This window comes from Platalea leucorodia (genome assembly GCF_965183815.1).
Source record: "Platalea leucorodia genome assembly, chromosome: 3".
Classification (NCBI taxonomy): domain Eukaryota; kingdom Metazoa; phylum Chordata; class Aves; order Pelecaniformes; family Threskiornithidae; genus Platalea; species Platalea leucorodia.
Window position 1 is genome coordinate 46463827 of NC_138825.1, and position 23094 is coordinate 46486920.

At 39.5% G+C, this 23094-nt stretch overlaps 1 protein-coding gene across 1 annotated transcript in view; it reads right to left on the reverse strand.

The window, feature by feature from the left end:
* DISC1 (DISC1 scaffold protein) overlaps window positions 1-23094 on the reverse strand; it is a gene marked incomplete at its 5' end in the record, with an annotated part of 189232 nt that overhangs the window by 89766 nt on the left and 76372 nt on the right. The window contains 1 exon segment of the mRNA XM_082305578.1: window positions 15493-15681. Coding sequence (XP_082161704.1) covers window positions 15493-15681 — 189 coding nt within the window.

Here is a 23094-nt window from a genome sequence, read left to right on the forward strand (position 1 = left end):
TTTGAAAGGCATAAAAGGATGCCTAGTACCCTACCTAGGGGGATGCTACAGAAGCAGAACTAACCGATAAACGTATACCCTGATGGTTCTCAGCTGCAATTCAGCATTTTAGCACTGTGACAAAGTATTCCAACACAGGAAAAGATCCTGGTGCCCTCGTACTTTATACTGCAAAACTGTGAATACATCTTCCATTTAGACCAGTGAATATCAGTTTTCAAGGTCAAGCAGACAGCTTGTAAAATGCTCTACGCTTTTAGAGTGTTCTGTGTTTTCCTGCAGCCTCCATTTCCCTAACCAATCCACTCATATAGTACGTAAGTAACCTCAGCAGGGGTCAGCGTGAGAGCCAAAATGCAAGCAGCATAAGAATGAGAGAACACCTACGTACTGTGCCTTTGAGGAATTAAACAAGTCAGAGAAGACTTGGACATGGCAGCTTCTTTTAAGAATAAATAAATCAGGTAGAGAGAGTGGTCTCGGTGAATTGTGCACTGCCCTGAAAAAGGTGTGAAATTATGCTCCACGTGATGAGGAGCTCAGATGAGCAGAACTTCAATGAATTATTGAACTGTAAGAAAACAATTTCATATAGCGTGAGCTGGACAAGAAAATAAAACATGCAGAGACTGAAAAAAGTATCAGGAGCTAGTAAATTAAAAATTAAAGAAAAAAGGGGGAAGGAAGAGAACCAGGAGTTACTGCAGAACCCAGTGAATTGTAAAACTACTACAAAACATTAATAACATTCTGCATTGGGTTTCATTCATCTTAAAAAAATACCCAAATAGGGATAGCTTCTCTAGTTATCATTATACTGATAAAACAACAGTTCCAGAATGCAAGTCTAACAGAGATTACTGCATTTACTGATCCTGGCCATCTACAAAATAGGCAGCAAGACTTCTGAATTCATTCCAGCTGGAACTAGGTATAAAAACTCAAACAGTTACTGGGAATTTACAACAATCTTTGCTGAACTCTGGCAAAAGCTAATTGTCCTGTCAGTTAAAAGGTGAATGACTTATTTTTTAATCTAAAGTTGTCAAGCTTCAATTGCTAGCCATTAGAAGTGATCGCTTCTGCTTTTGTCTATCATCATAAAGATCTCTCCACTCTCAAGTTCTGGTCTCTAGGCAGGCAGTTGCAGACTGCCATCAAACCGTCTCAGACTTCTGTTCATTAAGCTGAGCAGACGCACTAAGCACCTTGAGCCGTCCATGACTAGGCCTGTCTCCCAACCCTTTAATCTCCCACGACTACTCTACAAATTCTCTTCGATTTTTGAAAGTACTGCCTTCATTCCATCATCAAGCACCATCTGTGATATTCCAAAAGACATCAAATAGAAATATAAAAAAGTTTACAATTTCTATCTTTTGTCAACATTAGGGAAACAGCTACTAAGAATGCAAAAAAATTTTTTTTTCCTAAAAAATGAGAAAGACCAGTTCAAATGGCAATCTAAAATTTCTTTTTTTCTTCCACCTGCTGTCCAAACCAATTCTGTGATCAGTGCAAATACGCTCACATTTCACTCAAGACAAACTCCAGGCAATGGAGAATGCTCTTAACTACCTGAACAACGGTACGATACTGTCTTAGGCTGCCTACGATAGCAGAACAAAGAGGGCTCATACGTGCAACTGGTTTTAACCAGCCTCACTAGCAAAAACTATTCAGATACACGGGCTTTATTGTTCAATTTTCCCTGGTCTATAACTCATACTGCATACAGGCTGCAGGCAAAATCTTTCTGACTATTGGCCAATTTGCTCATAAAGCATCTTCAGGCTTCACTGACAGACCATCCACGCTTTTTTAGGCTGGTAAAAGACTAAGCCAAGTACTCGCAGAAATTGCTGAAAGCTGTGTTCAGCAGCAGAAAGCTGCAGGAATAGTTGTGACCCTCTCTAGAGTTTTCATATTTTTAAGTTTTCCCAAAACTGCCATTACTTAGCATGTAAACAGAAAGCACACAACGAAAAAAATAGTTAAGCTAACAAATTTTCAGACCCATGCCTTTGTAATTCCATCTAAGATACTAAGAAAGACAATACAATATCGGATAGTTCAGTCAGTATCTAAGGCTTATTTAAATGACATCTCTCCCACTGCAGTAACATCCTGCCGTCTGAGAATGAGGCTGACCCTTTCATGAGCTGATGACTGATGGTACGTTACACTGGTACTTATGCAGCTTTCTTCGCAGGTACTGAATAGAAGGAATAAACTTCATACCAGGGCTTTAACCTTTTTCTGCTGGGATGTGCAAATTTTTATTTTGCTCATTAGATGAAAATTAAAAAGAACATTTACATACCCACAAGACTGCATATTGGAAACCTGAAAATATGAGAGCAATACATTTCATTCAGGTCATTCTTTTACTGCAGTAACAAGAATGAATGCTACAGGTGATTCTGTTGGAAATGCCACATTGTAAATACTCTGACTTGTAAAGAAAATTATTTTTCTCCTGACTACAGAGAAACACTGTCCTAAAATAAAAAAATTCATTGCAAAAGTCAAAGGGCTATAAGTTCACTGAACTAAAATCAAAGTAATTAGCTTTTAGCTTAAAAACTACAAAATAAAATATCTGTTTCTTCTTTAACAGGAAAGGTCTGCCAACTACAAAATACATCATTTAGTGATAAACTGAAGGACTTTCTAGTTAAAAGAATTTCTGACCAAGTTCTGCTCTTTCTTATGTGGACAGCACTTCTATCAAAGCAAGAGGACCTGCATCCAAGCAGCTCAGCTCAGGAATGGACGCTGCAGTTTCAATATAGCAGAATGCCAGAGGTGAAACCCTGAACTCTACTGAAACTGGAAGCAAACCTCTTACTCATACAAACGGATCAGAATTTCTACCTCCGTGGTATTTTCAAAATTGTCTCTCAAACAAAACATTCAAAATCAAGAATACAAGAGATCTATTCCCGCTGTTTTCTGCAGGATTTAACATTTTCCAAAGGTTCTTAAAGTCAAGCCCACAGGACACATGGCTGGTGCCTATTTGCTTTCCTCTGGCACGGAGCACAGATAATTTTTCTCTGTTTAATGTTTTCAATACAGGAACTGGGAAAAAATTAGTAGAGAAAATGTTGCTATGACTTCTGATCTAGATATAGGATTGTTTATCTGCACAAAAATATACATAGTTTCAGCATGTCATTTCCAGCTCACGTTGTTAATTATATTTCAATGCACCTCACTAGATAAGAGGTATAATCCAGCCAAAAGCGTATAAAGGTTGTAGTCCAAATTATGCAATGTGTCTTCCAGCTGATAATTCCAACAGGTAATGAACTGTTTAATCTTATGCAGCTTGGCAAACACTGCCTGTTTATCTTTACCCAAGCCTTCAACATGCACATCAAACCAAACATATTTTGCACAAATATGACGACTGAATCTTCTTTTTAGTTAGCATGACTCAAAGTTTTCATTATATTCTGTCTGCTACGATATTTGTGGATGTTGTCTACCTGGAATTTAGTAAAGCTCTTCACACCATTTCCCACAGCATTCTCCTGGCTACTCATGGCTTGGACAGGCGTATGCTTCACTGGGTAAAAAACTGGCTGAATGGCCAGGCCCAAGGAGTTGTGGCGAATGGAGTTAAATCCAGTTGGTGACCGGTCACGAGTGCTGTTCCCCAGGGCTCAGTATTGGGACCAGTTCTGTTTAATATCTTTACCAATGATCTGGATGAGCGGATTGAGTTCACCCTTAGTAAGTTTGCGGACGACACCAAGTTGGGTGGGAGTGTTGATCTGCTGGAGGGTAGGAAGGCTCTGCAGAGGGATCTGGACAGGCTGGATCATTGGGCCGAGGCCACCTGTATAAGGTTCAACAAGGCTCAGAGCCAGGTCCTGCACTTGGGTCACAACAACCCCATGCAATGCTACAGGCTTGGGGGAGAGTGGCTGGAGAGCTGCCTGGCTGCAGGACCAGGGAAGTGATCGTCCCCCTGTACTCAGCACTGGTGAGGCTGCACCTCGAATACTGGGTTCAGTTTGGGCCCCTCACTACAAGAAGGACATCGAGGTGCTGGAGCGTGTCCAAAGAAGGGCAATGAAGCTGGGGAAGGGTCTGGAGAACAAGCCTTATGACGAACAGCTGAGGGAGCTGGGGTTGTTTAGTCTGGAGAAGAGGAGGCTGAGGGGAGACCTTATTGCTCTCTACAACTACCTGAAAGGAGGCTGTAGCAAGGTGGGGGTCAGTCTCTTCTCCCAAGTAACAAGTGATAGGACAAGAGGAAACGGCCTCAAGCTGCGCCGGGGGAGGTTTAGGTTTGATATTAGGAAAAACTTCTTCACGGAAAGGGTAGCCAGGCACTGGCACAGGCTGCCCAGGGAAGTGGTTGAGTCTCCATCCCTGGAGGTATTTAAAAGACGGGTACATGTGGTGCTCGAGGACATGGTTTAGTGGTGGACTTGGCAGTGCTAGGTTAACGGTTGGACTTGATCACCTTAAAGGTCTTTTCCAACCTAAATGATTCTATGATTTTTTGTATAAACAAACAAACCAGGGTTCAAACACAACAACAACAAAAGAGTAGTCTTTTGAATGTAGAGTCTGATGTATTTTTTACACAATCTCAGCCTATCAGTTGAAATCTGGCAGGTAATCAGAAATAATACTAATCACTAGCACCTGCTGCACATGGAGCACAGATTCTGTGCAGTTATAGGTGACAAAATCCCTGGTCTTATGCTATAGCCTGCTACTACCATCTCCTGTGCTTAAGTACTGAGTCTGTGGACCACGGATCTCACAACATCATTGTAACAGAAGCAGTCGTTACATCCACTCCTCATGCAAGGAAACCGTGGCACAAATCAACTGAAACATGAGCAAACTCTCTGTTCCTGCTCCAGTGAGAACAGAAATCAAACTGAAGGATACAGAGTTCCAGCTCCTGACCCCAGGCATTAGCAATTCCTTGGTTTTCTGCCTTTTATTCCAGTTTATGTCTCCGAGGACAGAGGAAGGAAGAAAATTCTTGGATGAAAACTTTCAATTCCTGAAAGGAGATACAAGGTACTTAACTCTGCTCTAAATAAGATTTCCATTGCCTCAGAGTAATCAGTTAGGATTTAATGGAAGTACAGAAAAAGACAAAAAGCTTAGAGAAAAATAAAACAAGAATTGTAAATACATTTTCTCTGGGGAATCATAGTCGGAACAAATAATCTCTCTTTCTTCCATTTAAATTCTCTGTATTTCTACTTTTGTGTCTTGGTAAAAGGTGTGAATAGGAAGAGGTTTTCTATTGTAAAGCCTTCTTTAGGATAATGCATGCAGCATTAAAATAATTTTGAGGACAAAAAACAGTTGTTCTAGAGAGGATTACAATTTCAGTGTTTTTATTCTGGTTTTATCATCAGATATTATACCTCTCCCATCTTTCAATAAATATTTTGCATTACTCAAGATTTGGTTATACTTCTGCGTATCTGTGGGTATAAAGTCTGCAGCATGCTTGGAACCCTGTGGTGATTCAAGTAACAAACAATACAGCAGATAGTCATTTCATTCATTTTAAGTATATAATTATTAAGTGAAAAGTCAGTCGAGGATGATAACGTCCCTATTTTACAATATCTTAATCACAGAAACCTTCATTTAGCTTTTATCTTTACTACTGTATTTGCAAATACCTGAAAGAAAACCTTAAACCAGTAACAACAGGAAAGAGTGAGGCAGAAAGATCTAACTACTCTGCATCTGACAATCAACAGCAACAAAAACTGGAAAAAAAACCCTGTATTTCATGAGGGACATCTTGTGTTCCAAATGGAATGGTATCCCAGGGGTTTCTTTTGCTTAGCTGTTCGTACTCCTAGATGCTGTATCTGAATATTACCAGTCAATATCAAAGCAAAGATGAAAGGTGACGTCTCAGAAAATTAGCTGACTTTTCATTCAGTCACTGAGGTGAATTTACCATCAATGTAAGGAGGCACAATTCTTTACAAATTGCATGCATTTACACATGCAAGCATACAATTAGACTTGTACACTGTAACCTGAAAACACTGCCAAAACTCTTGAATGAAAACTTTTGGGTGGCAACATGTCAATGTGCTAAGATTTTGAATCAAAATACATAGAGCTGAAAAAACATCTCTAACTAAAAAGTTAAACAATATCTTCACTCTGGTTCTGCTACAGTATAATCCTGTTTTAGGACATTGATTTTACATCAGTGATCCCAGATAACCCAAAACAACATTTTCTTGCTTACAGCTAAAAAAAAAAATAAATAAAATTAAATAAAAATTAAATAAGAATAAAAAACATTAACTGAACGTAAAATGCTGTACTATTTTTATCTTCAATCTGCAGAAAGCCTGAATCTTTGGAAGGAAAACTGCCTGATTGGTTTCACTGAAGTGCTACTTGAAAACAAACTGACACTATTCCTTAAATATCCCATCCATCTCTATACTCCTTCGGCTGGGGCTGCACGGCTAGAAGGCGCGTCCCCTGGGTGGTGGATAGGGGATCCCTCTCTGGAGGGTGCACCGGATAAAATTGAAGAAGGTGCCGCGAACCAACGCAGCCTAAGGGAAGGCCACCCTGACAGAAAAACCACTGGCCCTCCAAGTCATGGGGGTTGGGCAGGAGGACAACTACCTCCTCCCGGAAAAAAAAAATAAAAAGTTGCAGAAACGACGAGCATCAACTTTAAAAAAAAAAAAAACGAAATGGCAGAGATGGAGAAAATCAGTAATGAAGTGAGGAGGAGGAGATGGAACTGGATCGGTCGTGTCTTGAGGAAAAAACCAACAGAAGACTGCGCTGTGGCCCTTGGGACTCCAGAGCACGCAGCCGCAGACCGATCGAAGTGGAAGAACGATGTTCGCGCCTTGTGTGCCTCCTGGCACTGAGACAACTCAGACTCAGACATCTCTATACTCATCCTCAAAATAAAGGAAATGAGGCAAAGCATCCTAAAGAGTCCTTTGCACGCTTTTGGGACCTGAAAATATCATGCCACGTTAACATAACTTGAACAATGTCAAATAAATAAGAAAAAGCAAAACTGCTGTATGACACTGAGAATCAAAACTAAAATTAATATAACTTAAAATAAAGAAACCTGTGAATGCTAGGCCAACTGTTTACTAACTTTTTCAATAAAATTTCAGGTTTTTAAGAGGCCAAACACTGTTTTCATACTTCCAACCTGTTAATGTTTCAGGATCAAGTTGTCAAATACATGCCGTAATGCCATCCAACAGGTCCTGACCAAATACCTACAAGCAGTACCTATAAGAAATGGCAAAACCAACAGAACCACAAAACCAATTATGTGAGTGTCTCGGTTACCTCGTCTGTGAGACAAGTATTTATCTTTCATTGAAAAGTAATTCAATCCTATCTGTTAAGTGTAACTACATATGTCGGCAGTTTTCTTGGTCCTCTTCTGAGCACCCCACCACCCTTGGAGAGGTTCCACCTTTCTGCCTGCCTTTAAACAGCTCCAGACAGACACAACTTTACCTTTCTGCCAAAACTGGAATTCTTTTAACGCAAGATCTAGAAATGGCAGCTGTAGCCCATCAGGAAAAAAAAGAACTTCACAATGAAATAAAACAGAAAGTACAGTAGAATGGCAGTACTATCTGCTCAAACTCCAGAAGAAGAGGCAGACCTTAGAGTGTGTGTTGGCCATCACCAGGGCTAGTGGCATGCTAAAATAGTTAGAATTGCATACCGGAATGTGTTCCACTTGTCCAATGACCAGAAGACACTATTTTTTTCTTTGTTTTTTAATCCTAGCTTTCTGGCATCTTAGCATCTCATTCCTTCTGAAACTAGCTATACCCATTAAAAAAAAAAAAAAAAATCTGTAAAGTTCAATCTGAGCCCAGTATCTCAGAAGATGCAGCTGCAGAATTAGAATTTAATGAAGAATGATTAAAATTGGTGGTATACACTTCCAAATTTATTTCAAATTCACTCATCTGTGTTGCTTCAGATTTATCCCGTTGCAACCCAATCAGTTGAAGCAGCAGAACTAAAAAGTGGAGTAATGTAGAAACCCAGAGCAGAGATGGCAAACCAGGAATAATTTCATATTACACACACCCCAAAAGCTTAATGTACTGTGTATATAGCTGGCAATAGCATTTAAGATGTAAAGGAAGAAGTTCCCTGGCATACTATCAGAACTTTCTGCTTGCTTCTTTGTTTGTAGGTATACCAGCACATTAAAGCATGCGTGTTGCATGACGGGGTTGAGGTTGCTTACAGAGGTAAGCATCTCTCACTGCAGCAGAAGGCTGCTAGGTAGCACTTTTCACCATCAGATTGCAATTCCATGATTCCAATATAGAGCCACCCTATATTTCTGCGGCACTACAACTTAAGAAACCTTGATGTCTTTACGGCTTATCCTAGTTGAAGATGAGATCATCCTTTTCTCTGAAGAGAGCCAGCATAAAACTTCAGACCAAGCTCTGTTTCTTGCACCTGATACATAACTACCTCTATGACTGCAAAACCAGTACCAGGTCATTTCAGGAGTTATTCTTCTGTGAGTAATTAGGTCATACTGCTGTCTACAAAGAAAGAGTATTACACAGGTATATAAAACATTTCAGTAAAGTTCACACCATCAGATCTCAGAAGAAAGAGACAGAAGAGAAGCTCACCTTTGAGCATCAACAGAGAAATGGTCTGATCAAAAGACCCCCCTAGATATCAGCGGGCTTTGAACCAAGCTGCTGTGTCAGTTCAAGTTGCCTGAACACATATTTCATATTTCCTGCATTACAGGTATTTGCATCTAATTATACAGAATGGCCAGATTAAATTTAATACCTTCATTGCATTTATATAAACTAAACCTTTATCCTCCAAGTGAAAACTATAAAGTATTTTACATATTTAAATGAAAAACACCAGACAAGATGACCTTTATAATCACCATTATAAGAAACACAATTACAAGTGACTCAAGACATATGGCAAACTTAATTATGCTAGAACAGACTGGTTTCCAATCTTTCCTATCCTGACAAAAACTGATGTCTAAAATAAAAATGTATTACACATTTTAGTCACAGGAAATGATTAGCAGAACTTACTTTTTATATGTTACTAAATTCTACACAAAATATTTATCAAAAAAGGCAATTCCATAACACAAAAATCCCTCAACTACTTACAATTAAATATTATTTAACAGAGATGTTACTAAAAAAATGGTTTTACTTGTTTTATATAGGTTTTGTGGAAGCATGACGCGGAATGAAAACCATCAGTCTGAATTTGATCCTCAAAGCTTGATAACAATTCGAAATGCAGTCACTACCATTATAGAATGATAAGACCAAAAGACGTATACGGGTATGCTTAACCCGAAAGATCCCAAGTGCTCTAAAAACGACTCGAGAAAATGAGAATCATGCTCACGATCAATGAAATGCAAACAAGCACGCAATATGCATAACAGTACAAGTCCAAGCAAATGCAGAAATACCAATTTTTCAAATGAAACAGCAGACAGAATACTGATGAGCAGAGTGCAATTACTCATGCTGTATTTGGCCATGACAACACAAAAGGAGCTCTGCAAGGTCAGGCTTCTACAGGCTTCTTGGGTTTTTTGTTGTTGTTTTTTCCTTTTCTTTTCTTACATTGACATGGCTGTTACATGCTGCCTGAAAGAAGGCTGCGGAGGGCTACTTCGGAGCATCAGCTGAATGTCAGCTCAGAATAAAGGATGCTACCAGCTGCAGTGCCAGTCCCATTCCTGCATCACCACTGCGGGTTTTATACTTTCTGTGAAAGCTAAATAGAGTGAACACTGGCTAAATCTGACAAGATCACTGTTTAAATAGAGATGGCCATAGACATAAGCAATAAGCCGTTCCATCTCACCACTCACTTGAATGACAACAAGCATTTCATATAGGTATGACACGCAGAGCGTAATGACCTTGCACAAATTAGAAGTGGACATACAATGAGACTCAGAACAGCTTCTTCCTCGTGGAGGCCCATCTGTTACACACTATGTGGTTCTCCTTTAATGATTTATTTAAACAGGAGCAATCAAAAGGTTCAGCTTTTCAGTTTAGAATCAGATAATCACTCAGACACAGGATGAACTGTCGAAACAATAGGGAAAGCCTATTTGGTGCAGAAAAACCAGCACCAAGGAAAAAAATTAAAACCACTACCCGAAAAAATCAGTGAAGCAAAAAGTGGAATAATTTTTGTCATGTCATAGGCAGATACTGAATTGATATTTTTTTGAAATAATTAAAAGCGGTATAAAGTTTTTAAAATCTTTAAACATTTTCAAAAAGCATTAAAAAAATCAGTTAGGAAGAGAAATAGAGACACTTTTGTATAACAACCATTATTAAAAACAAATATTTAAACTAAAAAGAAGAAAGGTTTCCCAGTTGGAAGCACATTGTACGTGCTTCTATTAATAAGACTTTCAGTGTTGAATCTGTCGGTATAAAAATGTGTCTTTAAAAAAAGAATAAAAATGCTTTGCAGTAAATGGTTATTAACAGTTTGGTAAATCACACCCTATACAATTGTATATGAAGCACAGAACCTGCTTTTCATAAATATTTCAGTATGCAAAGCCAGTATTACTTTAAGCAGCACCACTAGTGGTTTCTGCTGTCCACATGATATTAAGCTTCAGACTAATTAATTGCATCCTCCATAATGGCCAAATATGCAGCTTTTTGAACAATGATTGTAAAAAGACTAGGAGAATTTTTGTTACTCTTCAAAGTACATTCTGAACACATTTTATTCTTAAGTAGCTAGGTCAAAACATTCATTTTTTTAAAAAGCAAATTAAAAAAATGGACTTGTCTTCTGTTAGAGGACAAAAAGCTACGAGATATTCTGTGCAAGCGTGCAGAGTATGTGCATTGAACACGAGAAAGAAAAACTGAGTGTGAAAGAAAATTCCAGCTTCCTAAGAAACATCTCTGCTACATCTAATTCATTATTTAATAAATATATCTGTTCAATTCCAGAAAGCTTCACTCCACAAGCAGCCTGGTAAGAGCTTTAGGACTTACACAAGCAATTTCTAAGACAATAAAACTCAATGATGTCAATGAGAATTGAGCAGCAGAGACTGAAGTATCAGCCTCCAAACAATAGTTTAAAAAAAAGGGTTAAAAAGCTATTTTGATGTGCATGATAGCCTTTATTTTATATTTCCTCTAGAAATTAATTCAGTATAGAAATTCTACTTCAGATGACTTGGCAAGCACAACCTAGCAATTAGATCACAAAATAGTCCCCCCTAGTTTTGTGCATACATACATTATTTACCAGGAGATGCTTTCCCAAAAGTGTAATAGGGGCAGAAAATGGCTGAGTGCAGCCAGAAAAGGAATTCAGCAAATGAGGCAGGAAAACCTGCCCGTCAGTACTGGTAATGAGGAAACCAAGACAAGAGGGTAGGTTTCATTTCCAGCCCTGGGTTACAAATGCCAATCAACCCAAGCCAGGATTTATAAGGGTGATCCAGCAGTTTGGCAGACAGGCGAGTAATTAAGCTTCACTTGTCTGGAACGTGGGCTTGGTTGTTTTGGGCTGCAAAGCAGTTCTCCTCCTTGCCATAACAGAACCTTCTGACTTTATAAGGCAGATCTGCTCAACACTAAAACACAAGACCTTCAGCGATTTTCCCAGAACCATTACGTCTTAGGCTACAGAAATACCTGCAGTCTAAGAAGACTGTAAAGCTCACACAGAGTATCACTTGATTTCAAATCTGTTTATTGCAAGTGATTAATTCAACCATGATTGATGCTAGAGCAATCAGGAAACTCTGTTTCACCACCATTTCAGGTAAAATTACGCGACCTCTGTGTCCCTGGCTTTCCTATGTGTAAAATGGAAATAACAGTTGATCACTTTTACAGAAGTGTTCTGATGTCCTCAGAAGAAAGTTACTGTCTAAAGGGCAAATTAGTACTATTCATCCTAAAATGCTAATAAATAGCATTACTTGGCGATGCTTCTATTATCCAATGGGAAAAACATATTTTTGAGCATCTCTAAAAATATGAAAGGATTTTTGTCAAATCTCTTTTACAGGGAGCACTGACAGCTCTCAACACAGTAAGCCAAGCCTGATTTTTGCACTACATCTGCAATATCTTTTATACTTGGGCAGCTGGCACAAAGTGAGAAAATTCATTAACATGCTAATGATGTGTCCTATTTAAAATTCCAGCTCTGATTATTGTGTGATTAAGTCTCTTCCCTTGACGTCTGCTTCCTTATATCTGCATTACTGTGAGAAATCAACAATTATTAATGAAGTAAAAAAATAGGTGATCAATTTATACACAAGAGAAAGACAAACATACACACATATTTTAGCATTTCAATTTCTTTGTTTAATGTTTTCCAGACAAAGCAGTATTATCTTCAGCAAAAAAAAAAGTTTTCAGAAGTTCACAGGCACAAAAGGTAACAGTTCAAGTGCCAGACAACATAGAAATAGCCACGTGTAGGAATACCTGTGCCAAAGGTTTAAAGGTGCTATATTAAAAAAAGAGGGAGGGCTCCTGATGCAGAGAAAGAAGAAGATTATTCCCTGGAAACAACACAAAAGCAAGAATGAGAGGAGACAACAGCTCCAGTTGATCCGATTATCTTTCCTGGAGAAAAATGAAGCATCTTCTTTCTCCACCGAAAGACATATAAGCCCACTAACTTATTTAAACTAGCATAAACCTTCAAAGATGAGAAGACTAAGGGACCTCTCTCTACATTACTTTCGGTAACCTATGTTTAGTTTATGGACGGACACCTATTTCATAAAGAGTTGAGCCAAAGCATAGCACAACTGTGTCGCAAGGAGGAATCCCAGATACATCCCTACTGCAGGCCAGGACACAGATCAGCCAGCCTAGCCCAGATCATTTTTGCTGTTTAAGTTAGCACGGCTTATTTAGCCTCAAGGGCTCCCTAATGAACTCTGGGCAAACAGAGAGTAAAAAAAAAAGCTGGAGGACAGTAACATCCTCAGTTAGTAGATAGATGGAGAAAGGATTTCTTTCCCTGGCTCAGAGCTATAGAGGGAGAAGTCAAACTAACCAGGAACGGGCTGCACCAAGCAATGGGACCAACCACTCACACTGATTTAAGCCACAGCACAGAGCAGCTGAGCCCACGCTGCACTACTAAGCGCAAGCAGCAGAAGCGTTTTAGGAGCTATTTTCCTGGCAGGCTACACTCTCCCAAAATCCCAGTGTCACCAACAGCAGCGGGTCAACACATACCCCGTCACAAGCCCCGCACCCCTGCTGCGTCCCTTATGCCAACGCCGGCACTCCCACCACGTGCTGGTGGGTCTCACGGGTGTGCTAATGCCCCACTCGCATCAGGTTTCTGGTCAGCACCGAGCTGCCGCATGGGACGGGGCAGGAACAGGAAGAAAAGGCAAAACCACTTGTCTCAGCAGCAACACGGATTTTACTGGCTTAAATGAACCACAAAGCCTGAGGCCGTGCAGTAAATCAGCTTGGCTACCCAGACAAAAATCACACCTTTCACAGCGCAGACAAAGCCAACGCAATTATCTCTAGTTCTTTTGAACAACACCAAAAACAAATGGTAACAAAATTGCATTCCAATTGTTTACGCTTTATTCCCCAAACATAAAAGTACTGTACAAAATAACAACCTGTTTGTAAAAGTGGATGCCATCTTTAAGATACAATCTGTCTACTGTTTTCCAGAAAGTATCAGAAGGCTTTTATTCAGTTAAACCTGTTGGTATCAAACTCATGCTAGTGTTCTCAAGCCTAAGTAAGTTTCCATTTGTTAAAGGAGAAAACGGTGAAGGTTACATGCAAGGGAGCAGACCTGAAGATGTCAGATTTCAATTTATGTATCTCCCACTAATATGCGCTTGATGGAGTTTTATTTTACACAGGGATAAATTTCTCCTTATGCCTAGAGAATCACAATAAATTAAAAGAATAATCCACATAGTAAACACCCAGTGTTTTGCAATTTATTGTCATAAATTGTAGGACAAGAGAGGTCACACCAAAAAGACACCTCATTACAGCTACATAAATGCAAAGAAAAAAAGAATCTATGAACTGCAACCAATTCTGTTGCTTCAGCAACAGTCTTGCACAGGTTTTGTTTAAAACCCTTCTGAAGAAAAATACAAATGAGAAGTGCATGTGTATTATAGGAAGTTTAATTGTCCTAGAAACAAAGCAGCAACAAAATGGACAGATTGGAAGGTCAGAAACCCCTTCAACTCATTTGCAAATCCAAGCAATGAGGAAGTATTGCCTGATGTGGGTTTGAATCACACGGCTTAGGTAACAATGCCCTACTTTGAGGAATCATTTTTTAAATTTTTAACCACCTAGTTTCTAAGAAAGTTCTTACGTATTAGAGTGTGAGCATATATATAAATATATATTCCTCTATGCATCTTTAAAATACTGTCTTAGACATATTCCGTTGCCTACAAAACTTTTTGTTTCTCAAACAGCTCTTGTCTATCCACTTGCCTATGAAGAAACTTCATATACTTTTAAAACAAAGGCACCTTCCTCTCTTCAACCAACCCACTGCTAATAAGATCCTGAAAAAGGAAAGACATTTCAAACCCCTAGAGCTTTAAAGTAGCGCTCAGATTTATACTTAGCTGTTTAGAGGTAACTATAGTAACTGTACATTTGTAGTCAATTAAATGTTATTTAGCCTTTTCATTTAATCAAGCATCAAGGCCACTTTATCTGCTTAACTTCAGGAGAGGGTACAGCAGACAAGAGAATAAGCCAAGCCTAGAAATGACTTTTCTATTTTGTTGCCAGTAGCTTTCCCAGGAATTGCATTGAATTCCACCATGACACTACAACCCAAGCACACTGCTTATAGTTTTATGTGAGCTGTGTTTGGCAAGCTGTTTAACCCACCCTCCCAAGCATAAATTTACAAAGAGAACTCTTGCCTTCAGAACCAGGCATCCCCTACACCTCATATGTTCCAACTCATCACCAAATATGTTATATATATCTATCTATCTATCTACACACACACTAAATATTTAGTTATATATACTACATATGGCTCTATTGTCACAGCCAACTGCATCCACTGCTTCCACATAAAAGACTACATATGTTTCTCTGTACGTGAATAAATGCGTAGTAGCATCATCATTATTACAAAAATGGGCTTAGAAAATAAAGTTTTTGAGAACTGGGCTAAGATAGATCTCCAAAAGCTGTATATTGCTAGGATATCCCTCCTCCCCCTCAACCTCCCTCACCTCCAGTGGAAACAGCTGAGAGCATATTCAGCATATTGTTTATCTAGCTCCTGGCCAAACTTTCCTCAGAAAAATGAGTATGTTTTGTGAAATGCAGGATGGTTCATCAAACCCAGTAGACTTCTAGACGCTCATGACTGAGCAAAAGCTGTAACAGACTGTGAACTACTTACCAAAGGCTGCCTCTCCTTGTTCAAGTTCTTCTTTCAGTCTGGTGTAATCATCTTTAATTTTCTCTAATTTTCGGACATTTCTGGCACTCAGAACCAACAGTTCATTGAGAAGTCCTTCCAGCCCCTCCTTCTCAGATGTTAATGATCTTATTTCTTCTGTCAGATCCTTCGCAGTACCAAAATTACTTCCTGCGTGTTTTGTGGGGGCAAGGGGAAGAGGGAGGAGAGAGACAATGAAGCAGACACTTGCAACATCAGTAGATTACACAGTGAACAAGGGAAATTAAGCAACTATACTTCCCAACAGCAACTGAAAGACCAATTTGGAAAAAAAAAAAAACCACACCCACCAAACTGCTTTGCAAGCATCCATTTCATTAACATACTACAAAAAGAATCATAATTGTAGCACATTTAACCTTATACACACACAAACACCCTTTTTTTATTATGGATACAATTTACATTTTTGGAGAAAACCTCTTCCTAAGGTACGCACTTCAGAAAGTGTCATACTGTAATTCATTGATCATTGCGGTGTGATCTGTCAGACCATTTTGTTGTTTTGGAGGACACCTCAACTCACAATATTTTTGAAATACATGCTATCAATCTGCCTAGACCCTGAAGTATTTCCTCCTTGAACAAAGCAGCACTATGCCATTGTTCATAACAAGCACCAGAAGGTTGTTTATAAATCATAGAATCATTAAGGTTGGAAAAGACTCTTAAGATCATCAAGTCCAACTGTCAACCTATCACTGCCAAGTCCACCACTAAACCATGTCCTCGAGCACCACGTCTACCCGTCTTTTAAATACCTCCAGGGATGGAGACTCAACCACTTCCCTGGGCAGCCTGTTCCAATGCTTGACCACCCTCTCGGTGAAGAAGTTTTTCCTAATATCCAACCTAAACCTGCCCTCGCGCAGCTTGGGGCCATTTCCTCTCGTCCCATCGCTTGTTACTAGGGAGAAGAGACCGACCCCCACCTCGCTACAGCCTCCTTTCAGGTAGTTGTAGAGAGCAATAAGGTCTCCCCTCAGCCTCCTTTTCTCCAGACTAAACAACCCCACTTCCCTCAGCCACTCCTCATAAGACTTGTGCTCTAGACCCTTCACCAGCTTCGTTGCCCTCCTCTGGACACGCTCCAGCACCTCGATGTCCTTCTTGTAGTGAGGGGCCCAAAACTGAACACAGTACTTGAGGTGCGGCCTCACCAGTGCCGAGTATGGGGCCCTGGTCCTGCTGGCCACACTATTCCTGATACAAGCCAGGATGCCATTGGCCCTCTTGGCCACCTAAGGCCAATGACACATTGCATTTCTTAAATGGCATGCACCCCAGGCAGAGACCATCAGGAGATGTTCTTCCAAGAGAACACATTTAAAAGTCAAACCTTTCCACTTCTGCCTCTCCCTGAAGCATGAAACCTCAGAGACAGGCAGAATACCTCAGTATCACCAGCTCACACTGCTCTGGATTTTTTAAAAATGTTTGGCTCCTTTGGACGACAGGGATCCAGAGTCAAAAGTTCAATTCCCAACCAGTTTACAGTGTAGCCTAGTAACATTTGCCCACTTAACCTTTCTGAAAACCATTTTTATAAGTACCTGGAAAGGAACGTTTCCTTACTTCACACAGAAGTCTTAAGTATAAATGCACAATGACAGAGAAATGCTCAGCTATTAAGTGATTTTTAAATAGCAGTAGAGTAACTATTACAATGCTACATTTATACAGCTGTACCTGTGTCTCTTCAGTGGTGCAGCTACTTGGCTGGGGAAAAACAAAACAAAAAACTCCACTGTAATCTAAAGAATACTTGACGAAAATAATTTCCATGTAGACTTGCCCAATACAAAAGATCTCTAGCACAAGATCTAAACTCTATCATCATCCTAACTGCAAAAATTTGGTGGTATGATCTAATAAGTAAAAGCATCTAGTAGGTAGAGGCACTTAGAAAATTTAGCCTTGAAGCAAATATTAATGTAAAGCACAACCAGTCACACATATAAGATGTCTCATCAGATTCCAAAGTATGCATAATGACTTTAGACTCCTGAAATAACTTTATAATACCACCAGCATTATTCAGATATAAAGGTGTCCTTTGGCTTTTTTTTTTTCAGGAATATAATAAACTGTTGCTTATACACAACAGATCAATTAAAAAGATTATTTTAGAAAATTATGACATAATCCAAAACATCAAATCCACATCAGAGTAACCTAAATTGTGGCATTACATCCTTTTTACCTGGTGTCGCAAAAGCGTTAGTCACAAAGTCTTAAACAGGAATGGTTTGGCTGCTGTTCAGTTCCTTCAGGACAGGGAAGCAAGAACGGGACGCAAGTGTTTACACTGGTCAGAAGGTGGCAAACCACCACCAGCTGCTGAGAGCGGATATATTCCTCCAGAGCCTAAAAGTGAATGGAAGCACTTCCAACAAATAAATACAACCATCTTCCTGGAGGAAAGATGCTGCTGCAAACTCCAGTGGCCGTATGAGAACAGGTGTGCCAAAGGGAGACTGCACTTTCCAAAATTTTGGAAAAGACTGTATCAAATACATCAGGTTTAAAGACTGAACATTACTAGGTATTGCAGCCTTGTTGTTGGTTTTTTGTTTGTTTGTTTGTTTGTTTAATTTAATCCTAAGGCTATGGTAGTTTCAGTCAACCTGTTTTCCCGGCTTAAAGCTGACCTTCTTTGTTTCTTTTTAAGAGTTCAAAACTTTCCTGTTTCTAATTCTCAGCTAAAATCCTGTTTGCTAGTTCTATCTTACAAAGAATTAGACAATTAAATATCTATAAATATGCTTTACAAATAGTAGGATCTTATGGCTTACCAGTGCATTTATCAGGGAACAACAGCGCAGATTTTATTACCTTACTCTGCCACATGTTTCCAAATGGGCAAAACACAGCAGCAAGATAAGCAAGACAAAAAAATCACCACAAAAAATGGCAGCTATTCAGATGCTTCTAAGGCAATAAGATTTACAATTAAACAGCGCACCTTTACTTCACATGAACTCATCTCAAACGTCAATGCACAAGAGCCTTAATAAAACATGAAGGCAAGAGATTCTTCATTAGAATCTGGAGCCTGCTCTTACATTTCAGAAGACAGCAAGGAAAAAAGTATGATATTACATATGAAAGTTTTATACATATTGAATGGATCTTAATTCCCAGAGGGGAAGTTTATATCAAAACTGAGCCTATGAGGAAATGGCATCAGATATATATACCCAAAAGCCAAAACTGCCTGATGCAGCTTCCCCTGACAGCAGAAACGTCTGGAAGTCTGCAGTGAAAATTCAGAAGAGCGTGTACAAACTCATGCACACAAGTGCCATCAGTGACCTCAATCACAGCAACCAAAATAACTGCTTTCTAAATGCCGTAAGAAGGTTGATTTAAAAATTAATATATAAGCCCTAGCTGCCAGCATTAAAAAACATGCCCTCCTGGGGGGTTTTGTTTGTTAGGAGACAAAGTCACATTGGATGCTGCAGAAACATTCTGGAGACGTGTCCAAATATATTATTCTGCTAATATCTTGAAAATGTTAAAATGCCTCTTTTTGATGATAAATTAATTATTTGGCTTAAGTGAACACAATAACTGTTACTTTGTCAACCACTCAGAGCTATGCTTTATACAGCCATACCGCTGGGAAAGCTCTAGTTGGGTGACATTAGATAAGCAAAGGCAGTCCTAACTCTTCCCAGGAAACTGAAAAATCACTGAACCTAACAGGACTGCTCACTCAGAAAAATCTGTACAGAGACAACAAAACTAAGGAATTAATAGTCTAAGGCCAAAGCTGAGCTTCTGGTCTAAACCAAGACATGATACAGAGATTCTAGGAAGGAGACTGAAGGGCGAAATGCCACTTTTTCCCATCCTTCCCCCTGTCTCTCAGTGACGCTTACTAGCGATGTGCAATTTTAGCCACTGTATACAGGTTCATATAAACATACTGGGCACAAACTGGCACACCAAATGGGGAAACCCACGAGTTCATAAAACTGTTTATAAATGTTCAGGCTAGAAAGTCTGTTGCTCTATAAGAATCTTAAATGTATTCCATTTCAACTTGAATAAATACGTGGAATTAACAATGCTTGGATAAAATAGGGGGGAAGGGAAGGGGAGGAATAACCATGTGAAGTAAAGTTGGGATTATAATAAAATCTGAAATCATTCATGTGAACTTGTCTGAACTGATTATACTTCTACAACACTGGTAAGTCGTATTTTCACTTTCCAGCTAATTTGAAGTATCCAGTGATCTAAACAGGTTGAATAACATGCTCGCAATACACTGTTATAAGGAGCTGAGTACGTACACTTAATTTTGAGGAGCTGAACTTTACTGTTACCTCAGAAGACAGTAACAAAAACCCAGTTTAAACTTCCTCCTTAATCTTGCCCTCTGGGGCTCTCTCCTCACATACATCCTTCATCCCCCACCCTCTACAGACAGTGACAGCAGGTAAGCTCCAACGGCTTGATGTGAAGGCCAAAAATACCAGCCAAATCAAGCAAAACAACCCACACTGGAAAAATAATAATAATAAAAAAAAATATCCCCAGGCACAAAGTAGTTATATAATTGCTTTTACTCACTGTAAACATAAATAGTATACCCTATTTTCCTCTCTTCCCAAAATTTTACTTGTATGGCTATATACTACAGCTAAATAGTGCTCTGCATATTAAGTGTCTTTTCTCTATACATAGTTACATGCCACAAACTCACGTCCATTATAACAGCTTATTGTCAGATTTTACTATATTGGGCAGATTGTTGCCCATTTAGTAGCCTTAAACTAACATATCATTATTTTGATACCATTTGCCAGCAACAAATTGACTAAAAATATGGTTTGAAATCTGTCCCATTTTGAAAAAACCAACAAATGTGTTATTATTTAAGCTTTGTTAAATATTTCCCCTTCAAAACACAAGACAGTTAATGTCCCACAACTTTTTTACTCCCACTTTTTCTCATGTTTATGCCAGAAATTACATACAGTCGTAGTTTCTATTATTCATACTTGAAGCAGAGAGGTATGTCCCACCCCTACTGAAACTATGTTCATGGTAGTACAAGCAAAGGAACAATTTTTGCGTAACAGCAAAGCATATATACTGGACTTTGGCTTTAATGCAGGAAAGAACAGACTGGTCATTAGTTATCATTATCTATAAGCTAATTCTTCATAGACTACCACTACCTTTAATAATACATAAGAAAGTGAAAATTTACATTTTAGCTTAGGGCATTTGCCACCATGGTATTTATCAATGGCACTGCAATTCAAAGCTGAAACTCCTTCACTCTGTGATTAATGAGAATACAAACTGATTCCAACACCAGAAAAGAAATTTAAGAAAATAAATAACATTCAGCTGCTCACAAAGAAAAGAGAAAAAGCTAAAAACATGACAGAAATGGAAGATTTTGGAAGCACTTCTAGTGTTTTTGCACCTCTGAAAAAATAAATAGCAAATGAGGGACCGTCTACCATCTCCTGAAACATTTTACAGAATTCCAGCATATTTGAATCACAATTATTGTTTTTAAGTAATAACATGTGCCAACACTTTTAATGAAGCATAATGCACCTAAATGATTGATGTGATCCTGAAAGGTAAAGAAAATCCATCTAGAAGCAGGCAAGAGACCCCACAGACACCCACTTGGAGGATGAATTCTCTGCCACAGAAAGCCTCTTGTACCTGGACTGAATTAGTCACCACAGAGCAACCCAGGAATCCAAAAAAAACAAGAGGCAAAAAACCCCAACAACAATAAAATTTTAAATCAGTTGATAACAACTCAAAGACTCAAGTGAAAACTATCAACGAGAAAAGGCACAAAAACCCTTAAGAAAAAGGCAGAGGCTTTGGAGGATGGCAATTCAGCAATACTGAGACACAACCTGTTCCAAGGAGCAATAGCACTGGTGACTGCCAGGACACCAGATGCTCTCAAGTGCCCGCACTGTGGGTGACAAGTACAGCCCAGGAGCACGTTAGTCCCAGCAATCTGCTATGTGTATTGGCCAATAAATGGTTGTTGTGAGTTACACATCATTCTCCTTCCGCATGGTAAAGGCTGCCCAACCGAAAGTGACTCCAAGGCTCAAGGGTCACCCAGCAGCACCAACATGTGAGCAGACAGGCTTCCCTATATAATCACTCCTCCCTCCCTCAAAGCTCCCGTTCGCTTGATGCCTTTCAATCTCTGGTTCTTTTACATCTCCCCTCAAACTTGCCTTTGCCTCCACTTACTACCACTACCAGTGAAGAGGAAAGGACATGCTGAGGGTAGGGAAAACACCCTAGACCTGATCTCCACAATCTTAAGGGTTGCATGAAATCATCACCCCCCCTTTTTACCAACCAAGCCAGGAAAGAAAGCCAGGGAAGGATCAGGGAGAGAAATATTCATGCCACCTAGGTTTAGGCACCAAAAGTGCACGCACTGAGGTTCAGAGGTTGGTCACCTTGGCTCCCTGGAGAGTCAGTGGAAAAGAGGGACATCATTGTCCCCTTCCACAGACCACACAGGGGTTTTCTCACATCCCTTCCAGACCACAGCAGCCTTTCCATAGGGTGAAAGCACCTTCCCTTCACAGCTCTCCCCATCCAGCATTTCTCCTTTGAGCACAAAACCCCAGAAAAGGAACTGCCAAAGAGATTACTTGACCCTCTCTCCTGCTCCAGGGACAGCAGCTTAGGTAACAGGGGAGAAAAGTTGTTACACGACTGACAGACTTCTGCAACAGAAGCAATGAGTTCCAATGCTGGAACTTCAGCTACAACAAATTATCCTCGAAGTTTACTGAAAGCCAGTAACATTCAGCAGTCTCATTTGGAAATGAGATAAAAAGACAAATAGCATAGCTGTCTGCAGTCTGCATGACTGTTTGGGAGTGGGTTTGGGGGGGCTCACTGGCATTATTTTTAAAATGAGTTAACAGGCTTGCCAAAAAGTACATCACTTGCAGCAATACACGGTAGCAAATTTTACTTCATGGAGCATAAAGTGACCATTGTGGGAAGACACCCCATTCCACAGCATTGCATGCTGGAGTCAGACATTGCAATACAGGCATGAAGAAGAATTAATCTCAATATGCCTCTGAGCCATCAACCCAGACCACTGCTGGAAACAAAAATCTAAAAGTGGGGTACCAGCAATGCCATCTGACAAGACACAGGCCTCTATCAGACTCCAATTTATCAACAAACTAAGCCTTCATAAGAAGGCACAAAGCGGCAATGGTATTTTTGCCTCTAAGGCTAGCTGAGTTCTCCAACTGTTACCAAACAACAGTTCTCAGAAACATGAAAGATTAAAAAAACAGGAGCACCATTGCCTTCCGATGAAAGACAAATTCCAAGCTGTATGTAGCACGTCTGCGGAAGATCTCAACATCATGTCAAGAACTTTATGCCCATACATATTTCTGCATGAAATAACAAAATACAGCACAGGCATCAAAACAAGACATCCACATTACCAAAACACACAGATGTATGGCTGAAAATGTCCTTCAGCCTGCACTGGCATCT